At 46.0% G+C, this 20,292-nt stretch overlaps 1 protein-coding gene across 1 annotated transcript in view; it reads right to left on the bottom strand.

Moving 5' to 3' along the window:
* Positions 1–5,214: 5,214 nt before the first annotated feature.
* The window catches only part of TTC9 (tetratricopeptide repeat domain 9), a 32,656-nt gene continuing 17,578 nt past the window's right edge, over positions 5,215–20,292 (bottom strand). The window contains exons 2-3 of the mRNA XM_065941049.1: positions 8,840–9,022; positions 5,215–6,842 (exon numbers count right to left, since the gene is read on the bottom strand). Of these exons, the coding sequence (XP_065797121.1) occupies positions 6,763–6,842; positions 8,840–9,022 (263 nt within the window). The 3' untranslated portion in view covers positions 5,215–6,762. The remainder of the gene's footprint in view (positions 6,843–8,839; positions 9,023–20,292) is intronic.

Genomic DNA, 20,292 nt, shown 5'->3' with positions numbered 1-20,292 from the left:
GATGCTTTGTATGTTGGTTCAGTGGACAGAATATAAAATTTGTTGTTAGAAAACTGATGTGAGTTCTAGTTCTGGCTTTGTTACTTACTAGCCATGTGACCGTGAAGAAGTCACTTATCATCTCTGGACTTGATCCCTCATCTATAAGATGAGAGGTTGAATTATCGAGCTTTAACATTCTTTCCAGCCCCAAGATTCTGTGAGATGCTGAAGACAGGGCAAATCTGGCTTTCAATTGTTGGCTTTTTTCCAGACAAGCAATTCAACAGAACAGCTGAGATTCCCAACCTTTTGCAGGGGCCTCTACCTTCTCCCCCTCCTCTGTGTCTTAGCAAATATTAATAGCCAAGGGCCTCGCTGAATGTGGTTTTTAATAGAATCCAATTTCAGTCCATTTAGAGGGAGACTTTTCATGCTGACTTGGTAATTTGAACTCTGTCATGCCTGATGGACTGAATGCATTTTCCCGGTCTGTGCTGCCTGCCCTGGGCTGGTGGGGAGAGAAAGTGTAGGCAGTGGGAGTGGGCAGCAGGGGCATCTTAATCTAAGCAGCTGCGAATCAGCTATTTTGGCCTCGCGGCCAGCTTTGTCTTTCCTGTTCTGAGGCATGTGATGTAGATACCAGGCACTGGAAGGAGAGTGGGCAGCGGTTATCCTCCTTCCTGACACTAGCCTTCTCCTTGCAGCCTAGAAGCTGCCAGCCTCTGGGAGCAACGGCAGCAAGAAAACTATGTTGATCTTTGGATGTGACTAGGAAACACTGGATTCTGAAAGCCATCAGAATTACTCCAGCCGATTGCTGTGGAGTCTGATCTGCTCGGAGAAGGCGTGCGATGGAGGATGGGGCTTCCTCTGCTCCCCTAACCCCCAAGTAGCTGTTCTATTTGATCAGAGAGTAACCCAGGGGACTGTTGAAAGTCTCCTTTCTTCTAGAGTGCAGTCTGGGAAAATACCCAAGCTTAACATACAGGTATTAGTAGTCACACTGTAAATGAGGAGGACTTCCCTGGTGGCTCAGACATTGAAGAATCTGCCTACAATGCAGGAGACTTGGGTTTGATCCCTGGGTGGCAAAGATGCCCTGGAGAAGAGTAGCAACCACTCCAGTATTCCTGCCTGGAGAATTTCATGGACATAGGAGTCTGGCGGGCTACTGTCTATGGGATTGCAAAGAGTCAGACAGGACTGGGCATAAAGCTAGGAAGAAAATATAAATGAGGAAGCTGAGGCTGGGGGAGGGGAGGAAATTACTGTTTATTTCATGCTTACTCTGTGCCAAGTACTGACCTAGAAGACAGGTATTTCTTAATCCTCCCAACAGCCTTTCAAAGGATATGACAGTACCCCATGTATAGGTCAGGAAAATGAGGATCAGAAAAGTCAAGCAACAGCCTCAAAGTCACACAGCTAGTAGACACCAAACTGGTACTGAAGCAAAGCTCCATATATCCCTGCCAAAAGACATCCATGCTGAAAGATCACAGGATTTGAAATAGTGGAGCTGGGTGTTCTGATTTTCTGCCGGTCTACTTTGCTCTTGGCTCCTTTACCTGGCTGGTCAGCAGAAACTCTTCAGGATGTTAAAAAAAACTTTTGTATCTTGAGCCATCATCTCCATGATTCAATGGATCTAAGACTGAGATTGAGATGATGTATTTTTAAAAAAGCTGCTTCAAGTGATTCTGATGTTTTGGAAAGCACTGGAACATGTAGTTTCTCTTTTGAACCAAGTCTCTTAAGATTTCTTCAGTTCTCAGAAAGACAGATCCAGTCCAACTCTACACTTACTTCAAGTGATATTTGCCACTGAATCCATCATTTATCCCAAGTTCAATGCCCATTTGTTTACTGATCATTTACTATGTTCCAGGCATTGTACTAGGCATTCTAGCTGTGAAGATGAATAAACCACAGTACCTGCCTTGAGGAACATCCAGGTAGTGGACCAGAGAAACAGAAATAGGAAGTTCTAATTCCTATTTGTAGCAAATGCTGGGCAGAGGTAGGCTCATGTTGTTTTATGAATGCAGACTAAGCAGTCATGGAAGACTTTCAAGCAGTGAGCCCTGACCAGTCCTATAGGAGGTAGTGAGGCAAAGAGTGGGTTGGAGGGGCGAGTCACAGCCAGCCAGGTGGAGGGAAGAGCATGGGAAGACCAACAGACCCTAGAACAACAGGCTCAGGGAATCACAAGAAGCTATGTAGCTATGTAGGAATACAGGGGGTTTGGGGAAGAGGATCAGGAGGTGAGTCTGTGTGAGAAGTCATTTGAAAGACCGTGTGTTTTATGCTGAGTCTGGCCTTTGTCCTAAAAGTGATGAGGAGTCAATAAAGATTTTTAAGTTGAAGTGACACAATTGGATTGTGTCTTGGAAGGATTATTCTGATAGAAATGAGAGAGTGAAGAGTAGGCAGAAGAAGCTGGCAACAGAGGAACAAATTAATTGTAGAATTAAGAATTTATGTATGTCAAAAAGCACCATAAACAAAACTTGAAAGCAAAGCACTTGGAAAGCATATAGGCAATGTTTCTTGCCAAAAACAATAGTCTTAATAAAAGTACATATTGATAATAAAGATAAACATACCAATATCAAGTAAATAGAAACATCACAAATAAAGAAGTACAAATGGCCAATAAGCACGTGAAGATGTTATTCACTAATAAAGGAGTGTGAATTCATGTAACATTGATACACTATTATTTTCCCATCAAATTGGTAAAGATTTGATAAGTGATAATACCCACTAGCAGTGAGGGTGCAGGGAGCAGGGCACTCTCAAGCCTGCAAAAGAAGAGTGCTTTGGTACAAACTTTCTGAAGGGCAGTTGGTAACATATATCAAATATCTTAAAGATAGCCAAATAATTTCCTTCTTGGATTTTACCCTAAGGAAATAGTCCTAGATATGTGCAAAATTTAGCTATGAGAATGTCTGTTGCAACATTATTTACAGTAAAGGTTGGGAACAGATGAAATAATCACTATCACAAGATTGGTTACCAAATGAAGGTCCACTCACCCAATGAGGATGCTGTTGAAAACGCTTGGGAGATGCACAAAACATATTATGTTCATGATATTGTGAATGAAGTACCACAAGGTGCGGAAAGTGTCCAATATGCTAGCAATTGTGACAAAATAGATACAGAACTTTGAAAATGCGTTAACTGTCTCTGCAAGGAGATAGAAGTAGTTGAAGAACTAGAGGCTGGCAGACGGGGTGGGAGGGAGATTTACTTCTGATGTTAGAGCTTTTTGTACTTCTTGAACTTTGTACCTGTGTATCTATTACATATTCTAAAATATAAATACACGTTTTGAAAAGTAAGTTATTAAGGGGTATGTACAGTATGATCCAGTTTCTGTTTAAAAAGGATGTGCATGTGTACATTTATACCAAAAAGAAACATTCAAAAGGATAACAATATCTGTCTCCAGTAGTAGGATTATGGGGCAGAATTTGTCTTTTTTCCCTCTAATATTTCTACCATACACTTCCGAGGCTCTCATAATAATTATAACAAAAGTGTAATTTTTTCCTCCAAAGTCTCTATCACCAAAGTCCCAGCAGGAGATGACAAAGCAGGTCAAATCCAGATTGAGCACTCCAAGTTCAGCTCAGTAGTGACATTTGCAAACAAAGCATGTATTAAATGATAGTCCCTGTTTGCGGGCTGGATGAGAAGGAAGCTGAAGGTTTGGTAAGGTGAACAAACCTCATGTTGCTTACCAGCTGTCTGAAGTCTCTGGACAAATGCACAGAAAATTCAGTCCCACCACCTCAAACATGTCCCCAGGCAGCTTCTTCCTTTGGGATCAGTGAACTTGGGTCACAGTGAATGGAGTTCCTAGCATGCGTATCTACATCACTAGACAAGCAGATGGCCTGGTTACTTGCTCTATGAGGTCCCACAAGGTTGTCCTCACCTAGTTCTGGGAAGGATGGCAACAATCTTAACATCACCTGTCCAGCCCTGCCCCAACTCTCGGTGAGGCAAGACCCTCTCTTGCTCCACATTGAGAATAGCTCCTCTGAGTCCTTCCTCACTGCATGAAGACCAAAGAGAGACCCTGCCAATTTGAACTGGTTCTGCAGGCCACCTCTGACCTCATCTTCATCCTGCAGATCCTAACGAGCAGTCTGCCAACTCACAGACTTTCTGGGATGGAGGCTTGGGAAGGGGAGAGGTTTGCGCATTTGCCTGTACTGTGTGTACATGGTTTTGAGTTGGGGTCATGTGAAACCATTTTGGAGGAAGAGAACAGACAGAAGGATATGGTTGAGGTTGGGGAGAATGTGGCAGCAATAACAGTTTTTTCCCCTGTTTCCCTTCTCCAGAGGGTGAGCTACAGGCAAGCAGCTGCTAGCCCCTGGATATTTCTAGCACCTTCTTGCAGACCCCATTGGAAGTCTTTGAGGAACTGTGTGAATATAACCTGTGTTGCTGGCTTCTGGACCCTGAGCAGTGATTGGATCCTGCAGTGCTGAAGCCTCTGATTAAATAAATAACCCATAATTAACGTTGTGTTTCCTTTCATTCTCTACCTATAATTGTGACTCTTTCCCAAAGCTGGGGATGGAGTGAGGAATGCGTGGTGGATTGTTGGGATACACATTGGCCCATCAGCAAGTAGAATGAACAACACACAGAAATAACTGCTAGGTCTCAGCTGCCTTTTCTACCACTAGGGAGTCAAGTGCTAGGGACCATTTTTCAACTAGGGCTAAATAACAAAAGGTGGCCCATGTACCATCATTGGCATCACCAGGGCTTGTCACACACACTGTCCTGCTAAGATCCCCTGGAGAAGGAAATGGCAACTCACTCCAGTATTCTTGCCTGGGAAATGCCATGGACAGGGGAGCCTGGCAGGTTACAACCCACAGGGTCACAAAAGAATCGAACATGACTTAGTGACTAAACAACAACAACTATCCAATATAATATTGAATTGGTCAAAAATTTCATTCCATAACATCTTATGGAAAATCCCAAATGAAACCTTTGGCCAATCCAGTACTTTTTAGGGCAGCAACTAACTACAGAGTAGTTAACAGCTGAAACTCTAGAGTCAGACGGACTCAGTTCAAATCCTAGCTATGCCACTTAAGGCCATGCAACCTTGGACAAGTTTTCTGTTTCTCAGGTTCCTTATCCATCAAATGGGAATAGTAGGGTAATTACATGAAAGAAATGAGATTATACATGTAAAGATCTGAGGAGAATGCATTTAATAAATGCTCACTATTAACATTATTGCATCTGTATATATTTTAATTTGTACAGTATTGTCTCACTGATCACACAAAAAATACATGAAAGTGCTTCGAAAATCTTAAAGCATCATATAAATTAAAGGTGTCATTGGTAATAATCTCCTATGACTATTTCTCAACTCTTCCATCTCCTTAAAGACCGGGACTACATCCTTCGTCCCAGGGCATATTGCACAATGACAGGCAAACAAGAAGCCCTCAGTAAATGTTTCTTATTTGACTGAAGCTACATGGCATCGCAAAAAGAGCATAGGTATCTGGAGCCTAGGCTGGGATAAAATGAGTTTAAGGCAGGAGAACCAGTCTGCAGTCATCATTCACTCAGTCAACAAATATTTGTTGAACGCATTCTACATGCTAGATATTGAGTCCAGATAATTTCATCAAAAAGGGGCTTACAGGTTCCCACCCAGCCAAGTCCCTGGGCGGGCTCCACAATCCCAGCCTACTCTAAGAGCACAAAGGCGCAGCCAGCATTGTACATCACTGGACAAGTGGCCCATTGCTCTGGGGGAAGCCCCATCCTGCCTGGCTGTAGGCAACTCTGACTGAGGGTTGGGGGAGGGAGTAAAAGTGAGGCAGTGGGCTGCTTCCAACAGAAGTGACAGGGACTGCTGCCTGTTCATTTATTTTTATTCACACTTAACTTCGTCCACAGTTCCGTCTCCCAGTCTACACAATGCTCTGTCCCCTAGACGTCATCTCTCCCTCCCCCCAGTCCTATGTGGTCAGTCCTTGGCCCACTCTACCCTGATTTCTGCAGTCACAGCTGCCTGCTGGGCGGGAGTCTGGGGGAATGGTATGTGTGGTCACCAGCGGGCACTGAGAGTGGGTTTCGATGGCATGTGAATCCTGGCGGAGTCTCAGATCCCCAAGGGGGAGAGGAGAAAGCACAGAACGAGACACGAGGGAGGGAGGGAGGGAGGCAGGGGCTGAGGGTTCTCGGGGGTGGGGAGCGGGCATTGTGTGTGTGTGTGTGCAGAAATCCAGTGTACAAATTCTCGGACTCTGTGGGCTTAACCGATGCTTCTGGTGTCTGTCTGGCTCCTGGATTCATCACAGTTGCCGTGAGATGCTCCAGTCTGTGAAGAAGCTGTGGAGGGGTCCAGCCCGTGGGCTCCATGCCTGACGCCTCTGGGAGGGTCCACCTGCCGGGCTCTGCCTCTCGTCAGGAGCGCTGGCCCAAGTCGAAGCTGTAGTGGCACTCCCAACCTGTGACAGTCCTCTCCGGCTGTTCCCGCCAAAGCCGGGTCTCTTTCAGCGGTTGTCCCTCCTGAAAGGAGGCTGTCTTCCACTGTCGGGGCAGCCCACCAGATTCCAAACCCGCAGGTCTCCTTCCGTGCGCAAAGAGAGTAGATAAGAAGATGAGGGGTAATAGGAGGAGGAAGTGAGGAGAAAGGAACAGAAACCAGGGAGGGTCTCTCCACCACGCGGTGCTTAGATGTCCCGGGCCAGGCGCGGCTCTAGAAAGGTGTTCTGGTTACATGGCTTCCTTCTCTCTCTGGGAGCATCTGCTGAGCTTCATCTCCGTCAGCTGGATATATCGAATCACATTGGTGTCTGTGAGGAGAGAAATACACCTTAGGGAACAGCTGGTGAGGGGACTGGTGGGTCTACAGGGGATCAGACCGAAGCTGCATCTGCAGATCAAGGACAGGCCAGGCTCACTCAACCAAGGTCCAGGGTGACCGAGAAGGCAACCGGAGTGCAGTTCCTCTCGTTCCCTGCCTCCATGGGGACAGGTCCCCGTGACCCAGAGGACAGATGGGAAGGAGAGGACAGGAGCGAGAATTTCTTCCCTTATTTCTGTGCAGTAGCAATCCCAGTGGTCCTCAGTCAGCCCAGTGAGTTGAGACTTTTAGTTCAGAGTTAGCTACTGTTTAACCTCAGGCAACCTACCAGTTTCTTTGAGTATCCTGTCTTGTCTTGCAAGAAACAACCTCCATTTTTGAGTGTCTGCTTTGGGTCATGTTTTTAACTTTCACTGTCTCAATGAGCGCTCATTAGAATCCTGTAAGGTATGTCTCATCATCCTGACTGTGATGAAAATTAAAACCGGAGAGATCAAGTCAGATGCCCAAGGAGATAACACATAGTCACTGCACCTGACTCCAAAGGCTGCTTCTCCCAGGGACTGTAAAACCTTCCTCATAAAACTGCTGAGAGGATCAAAATAGATGTCTAAAAGCACTCAATCCAAATGATCAGTAAATACTGACTGATTGTAATTTTTTTTTAATTGGAGAGTTTAAAAGGACTTGTGATTCATTGTCCGATTTTGCTCTTCTAGGCAACCACCTGACCACAAATAGAAGAATTTCCAATTCCAATCCTTAAGTTAGTGAGTGGGAAAGGACAGAGAATAGCTGTTTAGCCCCCCGCCCCCACACCAGAATATAAGAGTTTCAGGGCTGCCTGAGATGTCTACTTCCAGGAGTAGAAAGGAATGCTGTATAATATTCCAAAATGCCAGGCAGGGCATTCAGAACAGTATTGACATATAGCAGGTACTCAAGAAAATTTTGTTGAATGAGTCTTATTCTTAGTCCTCAAGTTGCTTATAGTGTAGTTGGGGGAACACAAATTATATACAGAAAACAAATCAACAACATATAAAGATATTAGTATTCTTAAAAAAAAAAAAGAAAAAAGTATATTGGGTATTTGTAAATTCATTCTAGCAAGATTCCTTGGAGGGAGAATTGCGTTTTTAAAAAATCAGCCATATGAACAACCATGGCAACAGCAAGTCAAAGTCAAGATTTAAAACATGCCTCCTCAGAGAAGGTGTTCCTGACCACCTGGTCTGCAATAGCACCCACATTAGTCTTTATCCTTTGACTCTGCTTTATTTTCTTTATGGCACTTACTACAATTAAACATTACATTATCAATCTATCTGTTTACTGTCCATCTTCGTCCATTATAACACAAACTCCTTGAAGGCATCATCTTTGAGCATCATTCCCTGCTATTTGCCCAGCACTTGGAAGAGTTCTTGGTCCTCATTCAGTATATATCTGTGACATGAATGAATGGTGGGGCTGGTGGCCATGATTTAAGTGAATGGTACAGATAATGCATGCTCTGTTATCTGGGATCTGCCTGGAGGAGCATTCTTCCTGGAAGAATGTTGGGCTTACCCTCCAAATTATCCATTTGTATTCTGTCTCATCAACCAGAAGGTGAACTCCTCACGTATAGGGACTGCATCTTCTTATCTATATCCCTGGCAGCCAGCACAAATCTTGGCACATAGTAAGAATGAAATATGGATTCAATGAATAAGTAAAGAGGGCTGGATTCTGGGTTAGAAAAATGAAGAAATCCATACCCTATCTAAACAGAAGAGGTGCCCAAGCTCCCTGGAGCTCAGATCCCAAAGGCACGGACTCTATGTGCTCTGCTTCTTCCAAGACCTAGCACTCATCTGGCCCCTCACTTGCCATTTATACCCCTGCCTGGCCCTGCCAGCCAGAAAAAGCTGACCTTGGAGGTGAGATGGTCTGGGAGCTGCCCCTGGGGGCTGTTGGTGAAAAGAGCAATTGCCGCCTTACCTGTTGGCTGTCGGGTTCTTGCCTCTTTCAGGTAGTAGAGTGCTTTGTCGTAGTCTCCAAGGTGGTAGAAGGCCACACCGGATCGGTAAAGGGCCTTGAAATTCTCCCCTTCTTTCTTCAGGACTTTGAGGCAGTACTCCTTGACTCGCTCATAGTTCACCAGCTCAGCCTGGAGCAGGCAGGCTGCAGAGGACGGGGGCAAAAAGCAAAGGTGCCATCAACACAACAGCGGCAGACTCTGAATGTCTCTCTTTGGTTCTTCCCCTCGGACCAGTAAAGGTATATATACTACAGGTGCCCGGGCTTTACAGTGGGCTCTATGCCATGGAATTTGTCGTCAAATGATCCTGGGTTCCAGGATGCAGTTTCACCATCAACAAGCTGTGTATCCTTCAATGAGCAAGTTACCTGGCCTTGTATTATGGGTTGAGTTGTGCTTCCCACTGAGGCTGGCCAGTGCCTATGTGGGGCCCCTTCAGTCATCTCTGAGTAAACCGTCTCCCCTGGAAGCTTTCTCTCACCAGCCATCAGTCACAGCGCCAGGCTCAGGGTGAGGAAGCCTGCGCCTGGAGACTGAGTGCCTCCTTATATATCGTGCCCCGGGTGCGGGGGTGCTCATCTGCCTCACCCTAATCCCAGCCCTTCTGAGCTTCCTTGGCCTCCGTTCTACCACTCAAGCATTTAGCAAGCATTGACAGAAGACAAAAAGATGTGTTATACATACTGCAGGAATGTTTCAAAAGGGTGGCGTGGGGAGCAGGGCACCTTCTTCAAAGCAAATAAAAGCAGAGACTTGGGAGGTCAAACCTGCTTCCTGCCAAGACCTGGCTGGTGGGATGGGGGAGGCTGCCGATGCCCTGGTCCTTTGCACTAAGGTTTCTCCCACAGTGGCAGAACCATCCTCTGGATAGAGGCAAGTCACAGATTTTAATCTTTAGGGGGTCTAACTAGAGCTGTTTTGATTCTTGAAATAACTTCCCAGGGATCTGAACTGCTGATTAAGAGGCCAGATCTTTCGTCAAGCAGTTTGGACAAAAAAAAAAAAAAAAAAAAACCCAAATGAGAAACATCCTCTTTTGCAGACTGAGTGGAAGGTGTGAGAACCAGGAAATGGAAGAGAAGCAATCCAGATCTGGAAACTGCCCCACCAGGTTCCACCAGCCACAAGGCAGAAAGTCAGACTTGTTGACGGAAGCAGCAGGCTGCTCATCCCGTGGGCGTGGGTGGGTCCATCGTGCCAAGCTGATGCCACCGGCACACTCCCCTCTCCTTCCTCAGCCGTGGAGTCAAGGCCCCTCTGCCCACTGCCCTGCCACCATGCTGCTGGAGTCTGCCCTGAGCTCACACAGCTCTGCGGATGGAGCTCTGTCAAGGCCCTTGAACCTCACTGGCTGCTTGCTACCTGTGTGGGACTTGGCTCCAAGCACTGCCCCCAGGGCTAAAGGGGTGCCTATCCGAAACGTCTCTGTGTCCCAACTTATGTCCTCTGTTCTCTGCTGAGAGTCTTCTTCCTGTCCAGCCCTCCATTCTCAAACAGACACTTCTGTCTGCTGACCCTAGCAGTCAAGGCAGGGGACCTTTGTTTCTTCTAAAAACAGGTTTTGAATGTCTAAAACTGGGGGGGAAGCAAAAAGGCCTGAAAACGGGAAGTCCTTCCCCTCCCCAACCTTGAGCAAAAGAATGATAGCAATCAATTTCCAGGTCTCATTCGGTGAAAATGTCTGGAATTCCCCTGCTGATCGGGTGTGGGCTGTGAGACCTGGCTGCGGACCAGGGTCCAGGCCGTGTGGGAGGTGGGGCCAGGCAGGTTACAGCGGGTGCAGGCCCTACCAGCACGAGAGGCAGAGCCCAGGACGATGGAGGAAGCCGGGGTGAGCTCTAATTCAAACGGGCTGCTTTTCCAAACGTCTGGATGGAGATGGGGAATGCAGGTAAGAAAGGGTAGCAGGCCAGAGCTCTTAAGAAGACCGAGGGTGGAGGAGGTAAGACAGTCTGGACTGCACTAAGCCCTTCCTACAGGTGATTTTTAGGCACCTCTCTTGTTTGGGTGGGGAGTTATCTGGGGTGCATATAACAAGCCCATGGGATAAGTAAGATGAGATGTTGGTAGGCACATTTTAGAGTTGAAGAAGTTAAGAAAGACAGGTTGACTAGCAGTCTCTTGATGTCCCATCCACATTCCTCTGCCCACTACCCAGGGCCTGGGGGCTACAGGAGACCCTTAGAATAGGTCTAAGGGTCTATTGTCCCACTGCTTTTACTTTCTCTCAATTATTAATCCCTTACCCTATGTCAGAGGTGGTACTCATCTTTTCATCTTCACATCAACTCTAGGAGACAGGTTCTATGTTATGCATCTTTTACTGTTGATGAAATCCAGTTCCAGAGAAATTAAGTAACCTGCTGGAGGTGGCAGAATTGTGATATCCTCCCACTTCCACCTGGCTCCCAAGACCGTGCTCTTGTCTCAGGTATCTGTGGGTCTGCGTGTGAAGCCCTTAGAAACCATGTCACTTGGTAAAAGACAGGGCACCTGTGTAAACTGGCCTCTTCTGTGTCCTAGGGTCAACAAAACAAAAAATGATGCCTAACTTCACAGAGTACCGCATAGGGCGCTGGGATGAGGTGATGAACCTAACACTCCACTCCATCCTGGAGCTGATACACTGCAGTGGCAAGCAGATGGTACATTATCTCAAATACTCCCATGTGCCAAGGGCTACGAAAGAAAAGTGATGAGTAGGAGCCTACTGAGGGGGGAGGGGCCCTAAACTAATATCAAGTGTCATGGAAGGGCTTCTTGGAAGAAGTGGTGTTTAAGCTGGGTTCCAAAGGTTGAGTGTTTCTCAACTTCAGCACTATCAACATTTTATTTTTTGTTAGTGGGGTGAGGGAGGGGAAATGTCCTGTGCATTGCTGGATGTTTAGCTACATCCTTATGTTCTACCAACTAGATGCCAGTTGAAACAAGCAAAAAAATAAATATCTCCAGATATCACCAAATGTCCCCTGGGAGGGGCAGGACCACCCTTGTGTGAGAACCACTGATCTAGGTGGAAATAAGAAGCTTTCTATAGGGAACAGAGCTTCCCTTGTGACTCAGACGGCAAAGAATCTGCCTGCAATACAGGAGACCCAGGTTTGGTTCCTGGGTTGGGAAGATCCCCTGGAGAAGGGAATGGCAACCCACTCCAGCATTACTGCCTGGAAAATTTCATGGATTTTTCATGGAAAAATTCCATATAACCTGGAAAGCTACAGTCCATGGGGCTGCAAAGAGTTGGACACTACTGAGCGATTAACACACACATATGGAAGAGAGAGACAAAGAGAGGGGAAAGGAAAGATAGGAAGGGAAGCAGGGAGAGAGGGAGGGAGGGAGGCAGGAAGAAAGACTGATTACACCTATTTGAGGAGCTTTGAGAAGCCATGCCCAGCTGGAGCAGAGAGACTGAAGGGAAGGGTAAAAGGGAATAAAGCTAGAAAAGCAAGATGATACCAGGACACATGGAACCTTCTGGTTCATGTTGAGGATCTGGGACTTTATTCTTTAGGCAAGAGTGTATTTGAATGATGAAATGATGGTGACTAGGTTGACTCAAATGGAGGCAGAAAGGCAGGAGAAAAGGATTAATGTAAGTGGCATCCAGGAGTTAGAAATGACTAGCATTAGGAACACTCTGAAATATATTTCCTCTGCTGTTACACTCATGTGCCTAGAGCCCTTTATCCCAGGAGATTTTAGACTGCCATTCTGGATTCACTGATGATCCATGAAAAGTTTTCTTCCACATTGTAGCAACTTGATCTCTGTCTGAATTAAGGTTTAAGATAACAAGTCTCTGTGCTCCACTATACAGCAGGGATCAATATGCTAAAGAGTGCTGGGCTGAGAATCATAAGAGTTGGATTCTAGAGTCACTTTTACCACTAGCCAACATTACGCAGATCACTTTCCCTTTCTGGGCCTCAGTTTCCTACCTGTAAAACAAGGACTCCACTTCATTGAGTAATTTCTACCATGCATTTCCATCTAACAGCTTATGAATATAAACACTCGCCACCTAACAGAAGGATGAAACTGTCTCATTGGTTCCTCTTCCAAAGGAATTCTGTTCTGTTACTTTGGGTAGGCATGTTACTTGGGTTGGCAATGATCATCAGAACTGGTGGGAAGTGAAAGAAAGGGCTTGTCTAACACAATTCCGCCACTTCCCTGTGGAGGTTTGTTTGGGCACAGAGATTGGATGATGTTCGGATGTGGTCTTCCCAAGCCAAAACTCTGAATTTTTTCCTGCAGGATTTTTCCCTGCAGGGAGTGAGTGCTGCCACTGCTGGCCAGTCTCTGCAGAGGAGAGGGTGGACCTGGGAAGGCAGGTCTCAGGCTGGATGGAAAGGGGGCTTGTCCTTGCCTGTGACCTTGGTGTATATTTGGATCTGAAGATCCAGTTATTAGGTGGGTAGGGAGACAGGTGGAGACGGGCCTGGGCTCCCAGACCACCTTATCTATTGATAGAAGCCCTTTTGAAATAAGTATTTTGAACTTTCTGACTTGGGGTCTTCTGACAAGTTTGAATAAATGCAGCATCCTGGAATTAGCCAAGCAGGGGAGAATTAAGACAAGCTTCCCCTCATACTTGGAAAGGAGTGCCTTCCCTGAGCCTAAGCTGGTGACAGCAGAGGTGGCTGGTGCAACTTACAAGAGAGAGGTAAAACTGGAGGACAAGAATTGGGGCTGTGAATTCTGTTACGCCCCCCATGTGGAGATTCCTCTTCCACTGCCAACCTTGGGGAGTTAGGGTATGGTTTTATGGAAAGAGCTTGGCAGGCTTTCTTAGCTCCATAGAGGAATCTGCAGTAGGAGCATGTTAGAGAATCAGGAACTTGAAGAACCCTTTTGTACAAGCGCTCACACACTCAGACAGAGGAAATCATAAGTTAGATGTTGCCCAAGGCAACCACACCAAGACCTCTGGCTAAAACATGTCAGGCTCTCTTGGCTCTGACACTTGTTTTGCTTCTGTTTTTCCTGGTGCATGCAGGGCATGGTGACAGCCTGGGCAAAATGCCACTTGTTGGCATGACATGAAGGGAAACTAGATGGGAGGCGGAAGACCAAGTTCATGGAGCCATTGGTTTTCTTCTGACAGTTGATTCACTGCTGTTTGCCCTTACCTGCTGGACAAGAGGGGAGCATGGGCTGGACGGGAGGAAAGGAAAGACCTACCAAGGTCCAGGAGTGAGGAGGAGGAGCCCACTCCCCAAGGCTGCCTTGCCATTAGGAGTTGAATTGTGTCCTCCTCACAAGGTATGTTGCGAGTCCTAACCCTCAACACCTCAGAATGTGATCCCACATGGAGAGAGGGGTCTTTACAGAGGTGCTCAGTTGCTTCAGTCGTGTCCGACTCTTTGCAACCCCATGGAATGCAGTCCACCAGGCTCCTCTGTCCTTGGGATTCTCCAGGCAAGCATACTGGAGTGGGCTGCCATTTCCTTTGGCAACCTTCTTACAGAGATAGTCAAGTCAAAATGAGGTCAGCGGGATGGACCCTAATTCAATATGATTTATAAAAAGGAGAAATCTGGACACAGAGACAGACCCACACAGGAGAGACGATGTGAAGAGATATGGGGAGAAGATGGCCACCTACCAGTCAAGGAATGCTGGGGGACACCAGGAGCTGAAAGAGAGGCCTCGAACAGATTCTCCCTCACAGCTCTTGGAAGGAACCAAGCCTACCAACACCTCAGTCTTGGACAACTAGCCTCCGGAACCGTGAGACAACACATCTCTGTTATTTTAAGCCACACAGTTTGCGGCCTTTTATGATGGCGGCCTTAGGAGGCTAATACACCTTGCTGGTCTCTTCTTTTGGAAGGGGGCCTGAAAAGTGGCTATTACATTCCTCGGGGAAATTTTCCCAAACCAAACGATCTGAGCTATTTTCAAATTGATTTCAAGGGGCGTTGGCATAGCAGTCAAGTGGAAAGAGCTTGGATCTGGGGAGAGGTGACACTCAGGACATTTCACAGCTGGTCTAGGTCACGACCACTCTGAACAGGCTCAGGGGACTGTGCCAGTCCTGGCTGCAGATTAGGGTGGCATCTGGAGGCAGAGTTCTAGGCTGGAGTCCAAGCTCCAACACGGGCTAGCCCAGGCCCTCGGGCAGGTTACTTCATCTCCCTCGACCTCCTTCTCATGCGTTAAATGAAGATAATAATACCTATCTTGCAGGAACTCCTGTGATGATAAAATGAGGTAATTAATGTATGTTATATGCCTCACACAGCGCCGGGCACAAAAACCGATTGTCATAAACGCTCGTTCTTTAGGAAATCACTGGTCAAATGTGGTTTCCCCAGCAACATGTATGTTAATCAGAGAAAATTTCCATTCCGAATCCTGCACAGAGAGTGCAGGAAACTACAGCTTAATTTAAAGCAAATTTTCAAGAATAGGTCAGACACATTTTGGGAGGTAATTTAGAGGGTCTTCTTTAGCATCTTGATTCCTTTTTCAAAAAGAAATTGAGGTGAAGCTGACAAAATATTTTGTTGGTTTTGGGTGTACAACCTGGTGATTTGATACTTATATACACTGCAAAGTGACAGAGGGTCTTTCTATGGCATAGCAATGGAAATTTAGTGTGTGCAGTGAAATGATGGGTATTTTTACTTATTAGACTTCATACCCAGGACTGCTACAACCCACCCAGCTTCACCTTTCCATAAAAGTGCTGATTTTCCTCTCAGTGTACATGAATACTTGAACTCAAGAGTTCTGGAAACAACGCTCTTCTCTTGATTCTCTTTTTTCTTTTTGGACATTTATGTTGCCTCTACATTTTAGATACTGAAGTAGCTTTATGACAAATATACTCATGGAGGTTTTGTTTATGGTAAATATAACCTATAATCCCAGGGTTATAATTACTAGGTCAGGGTGTGTGACTGTGTGGCCTTTGCCACGTAACACACAGATCTTTCCCCTCGACAGTGGCTGTTGAGTTAAAGCTTTGGGTCCTCCCAAACGCCTAGGAATCTTCATTTCAGAAATCATCTATGTTTGACTTGCTTTTATGTCACTGGATTGTGGGGAGGGCAAAGAAGACAGCTGGGAGGAGATGGGCCATCTCCAGTTTGCACAAAAAGATGTCTACTTTCTAAGGGGTACAAAGAATTTAAGAGCAGACCTGAGTTACTAGGGTGGAATCCTGTAATGCACATTTTTTTTTCTTTTTTTTATGCTGACTACTCCTGGCCAGTTGTGTGGCCTTAGAAGGTGACTGGCCCTCTCTGAGACTCAGTTTCCTTCTCTCTGAAATAAAGATAGTGACTCTGTCAACCTCACCGGTCTGTTCTGAGGATGAAGTGAGAAAGTGCACCACACAGCTGGGTGCAATGCTCTGCGTGCTCAGTCGTGTCCGACTCTTTGCAACCCTGTGGACTGCGGCCCGCCAGGCTCCTCTGTCCACGAGATTTTCTAGGCAAAAATACCTGAGCGGGTTGCCATTTCCTACTCCAGGGGATCTTCCCAACCCAGGGGCCGAATCCCTCCTCTCCTGCGTCTCCTGCACTGCAGGCGGATTCTTTACCCACTGAGCCATGAAGGAAGCCTGGGCGCAGGGCCAGACCCATGGCACATGCTCGTGGACATGAGCTGATTCAAAGATCAGCCAAGAATGCTCCACCCACAAACCTGTGCAGCAAGGGCAGAGCCCAACCCCAGTTTCTCATTTTTCGTTTCCTGGTCTCGGATGTAGTAAAGTCACACTTGACTCAAATGTTTCCCATATCTAGGTTTGATGCTGAGTTTTACTTACCGGTTTTCTTTTCGAAAGTGTGTTTGTGGGGGAGGTAGGTGGGTATACGCAGAAAGCATAATAAAAGCAGCTTTGTAGTCAGAAAAGGAGGCTTAGGGAAAGAATGGGAAAGGGTTCTGGGACTATTTTCTTTTCACTTATAGATTAGATAGCCTCTGAATCCACAGTTGGTTGTACGCCCCCACCTCCACCCATCTACCCCCTTAAACTGCAGACAGGAATCCTGCCTCCTGCCTGCTCTCAGCCCTTCTCTCATCACAAGTGGATGATTGGAAACCACCATCTGTATTTCACTGATAGCTTTACGGATGGCGTAGCAGACAGACCCAAAGATGCTGGGCTCCTCTGGAGTGCTGACAATTCGGGAAATCTAGGAGCTCTGAAAGCCAGATGTGGCAGAAAAATGAACAGGTCTGGTTCCTGACTCTATAGAGCATGAGACGGCCTTTGAGGGAGGAGGGAAATATTTTTAGTAGAGAAGTGGCTGGCCAATTTCAGTGCCTCTGAGTTAGCTGATTCAAGACAATGTCCCCAGCACTGGCACTCACCTGGTGTCCTTGGGTTAAAAGAGCTCGCCTCTCAGAGACTCGGTTTTGAATTGGGTAAAAATAAAGATCAAGAGGTAAAGAATCCACCTTTTAATGTGGGAGACCTAGTTTCGATCCCTGGGTTGGGAAGATCCCCTGGAGGAGGGCATGGCAACCTACTCCAGTATTCTTGCCTGGAGAATCCCCATGGGCAGAGGAGCCTGGTGGGCTATAGTCCATAGGGTCACAAAGAGTCGAACTGAAGTGACTGAGCATGCAAGCATATAGGCACACACACACACACACACACACACACACACACACACACACACTAACTTGAAGGCTTTTGTACAGGATGAGAAAAGTCAGGGTTTCTCAAGTGCCAGACCCTGACATCTGACGAGTGTTTCTCATTAAATCATCCATGCTAACTAATCATCATTAGTTAACATGGAGATTCTCAGGCCCCATGTCCAGCAATGTAGCTTCTAAAGGTCTAGGGAAGAACCCTGTAATCCAATTTTTTGCTTTTTTTTTTTTTTGTCACATTGCACTGATGTGGGATCTTAGTTCCCCATGGAGGGATTGAACCTGTGCCCCCTGTATTGAAAGTGCGGCATCTCAACCACTGGACCACCAGGGAAGTCCTTGTAATCCACACGTTTAATAAGTCCCCAGTGGGCCCCTGCAGGTGGGCCACCTCACCTGAGCTAGTGCTTTACATTCAAGCATTTTCAATGTACGTTCCCTAAGGAACATCCACCGTTAAACCATGAGAGTCCAGAATAGCTACTGGGAGCCCCAGGATTATCCCAAGGGCAAACAGGTCCCAGAAGACCTTCAGTTCAGTTCAGTGCACACGTAAGCAAACAATTGTTCTTAGTCAACATGTGACATTCGGGGTTATTTTCTTCTTGGTGATTACAGACTTCTGACTGGTGAACAGAAGCCCAGGTCAAAGAAATGAAGAAACAGGGAGAAGGCTGACATGCTTCATGATCAGCTCTGGAGAATCCAGCCCTGCACCAGGAGGTGGTATTCATCTATCCTCCTAGAAAGGGTAATAAGAGTAAGAGCACATAACCTTGATCAAGCATGAATGGGTCAGGCAGTATTCTGAGCACAAGTGTCAGGGCTGGGATTGGTTCTAAGCCACCCATCACCTGAGACCGTGCTCTTAAGCATTACCCACAGTGCTCTCCTAGAATGTTCGACTGCCTATAAGGAATTTTAATTCAGTTTCTTCATTAGGCAGCTTTGAGGCTTGAGTTCTGCTTCTTGTCAGGTGTAACTGTGGAACCCTGATGGAGACTGTGTTCATTTTATTTGCATACTTTATCTGTATGTATCTCATTTGGAAGCTTCCTATGTAACTCTCCAGGACCCTCTCATCCTCTTATTCCTCTGCATTCAAAGACAAAAACAAACAAGCAAAACCAAGTGTGGAGTTTCCACCAAGGCTTCTCTCTTTTATGTCCTAAAACCACCTGCATCTCCAATTCCATTGAGAGTCGACTGTGATACTAATAGGGTCGATGTGACACGTCTCTGGTTTCTTCCTGAAACAACATCTATCTTAGCTGCTGCTGGCAAGACTAACCCCAATGATACTATTTTTTAATTCAAATTTTTACTGAGATAGTTTTAGATTCACACACAGTTTGTAAGAAATAATACAGAGATCCCTTGAACCGCTTACCCAGTTTCCCCAATGACAATATCTTAATAAAACCACAGTATAATATATTGACTATCATGTTGACACTGATACAATCCACAGATGTTATTTAGATATTCCAACCTTGTTGTTTCTCAGTCACTAAGTCAGGTCTGACTCTTTGCAACCCCATGGACTGTAGCATACCAGGCTCCTCTGTTCACTATCTCCTGGAATTTACTCCAACTCATGTTCATTGATTCAGTGATGCTATCTAACCATCTCATCCTCTGTCCCCACCTTCTCCTTTTGCCATCATGCTTTCCTAGACATCAGGGTATTCTCCAATAAGTCAGTTCTTTGCATCAGGTGGCCAAAGTCCTGCAGCTTCAGTTTCAGCAACAGTTCTTCCAATGAATATGCAGGGTTGATTTCCTTTAGGGCTGACTGGCACACACTGTTGTGTGTATATGTTAGTTCTATACCATTTATCACAAACATAGTTTCCTCTGTCTATCCCCCAAAGTTGTTACAGAATAGTTTCATCAAGCGTCCCTCCTGTATGCCCACCTCCTTTTTCACCCCTGACAAGCAGTAATCTGTTCTCTGTTTCTAAATTTTGTCACTTCAAGGTATTATATAAACAGAATCATATAGTATGATGTTGTTGGAAATTAGCCTTTATTCACTCAGCATAACCCCCCTTGAGATGCATCCAAGCTGTTACAAGCATTGATAGTTCACTCCTTTTCATTGCTGAGTGGTATTCACTGGTATGAGTGTACCAGACTTTGTTAAACTATTAGTTTGTTGAAGGACAGCTGGGTCATTTCCAGTATTGGGTTATTTGAGTGATGCTGCTACGAAGAGTCATGGACAGCACCAAGTCTCTTACCATTTAGTACGATGTTAGCTTTAGTTTCTTCGGTAGATGCTTTTTATCAAGATCAGGTAATTTCCCTCTTTTCAAACTTGCTAAGAAAGAACTATTTTTCTAAAACCTGTAAATTATAAATTACAGCACATCCCTGCCTAAGGGTAACAATTTCACAGAACATGTGTGTGTCTGCTTAGTCGCTCAGTCGTGTCCGACTCTTTGCAACCCCATGAACTGTAGCCCACCAGGCTCCTCTGTCCATGAGGATTCTCCAGGAAAGAACACTGGAGTGGGTTGCCATGCCCTCCTCCAGGGGATCTTGCCAACCCAGGGACTGAACCCAGGTCTCCCGCATTGCAGGAGGATTCTTTACCGTCTGAGCCACCTGGGAGGCCCATGAATACTGGAGTGGGTAGCCTATTCCCTTCTCCAGGGGATTTTCCTGGCCCAGAGATTGAAATGGGGTCTCCTCCATTGCAGGTGGATTCTTTACCAACTGACCTACCAGGGAAGCCCAAAAGTGCAAGTCTACAGAACATGTAGGGAGGTCTTTTTCTAATGAAGCCAGA

This window comes from Muntiacus reevesi, chromosome 7 (genome assembly GCF_963930625.1).
Source record: "Muntiacus reevesi chromosome 7, mMunRee1.1, whole genome shotgun sequence".
Taxonomy (NCBI): domain Eukaryota; kingdom Metazoa; phylum Chordata; class Mammalia; order Artiodactyla; family Cervidae; genus Muntiacus; species Muntiacus reevesi.
Note: the sequence above shows the minus strand (reverse complement) of the source record. Positions and strands in the feature narration are given on the sequence as shown.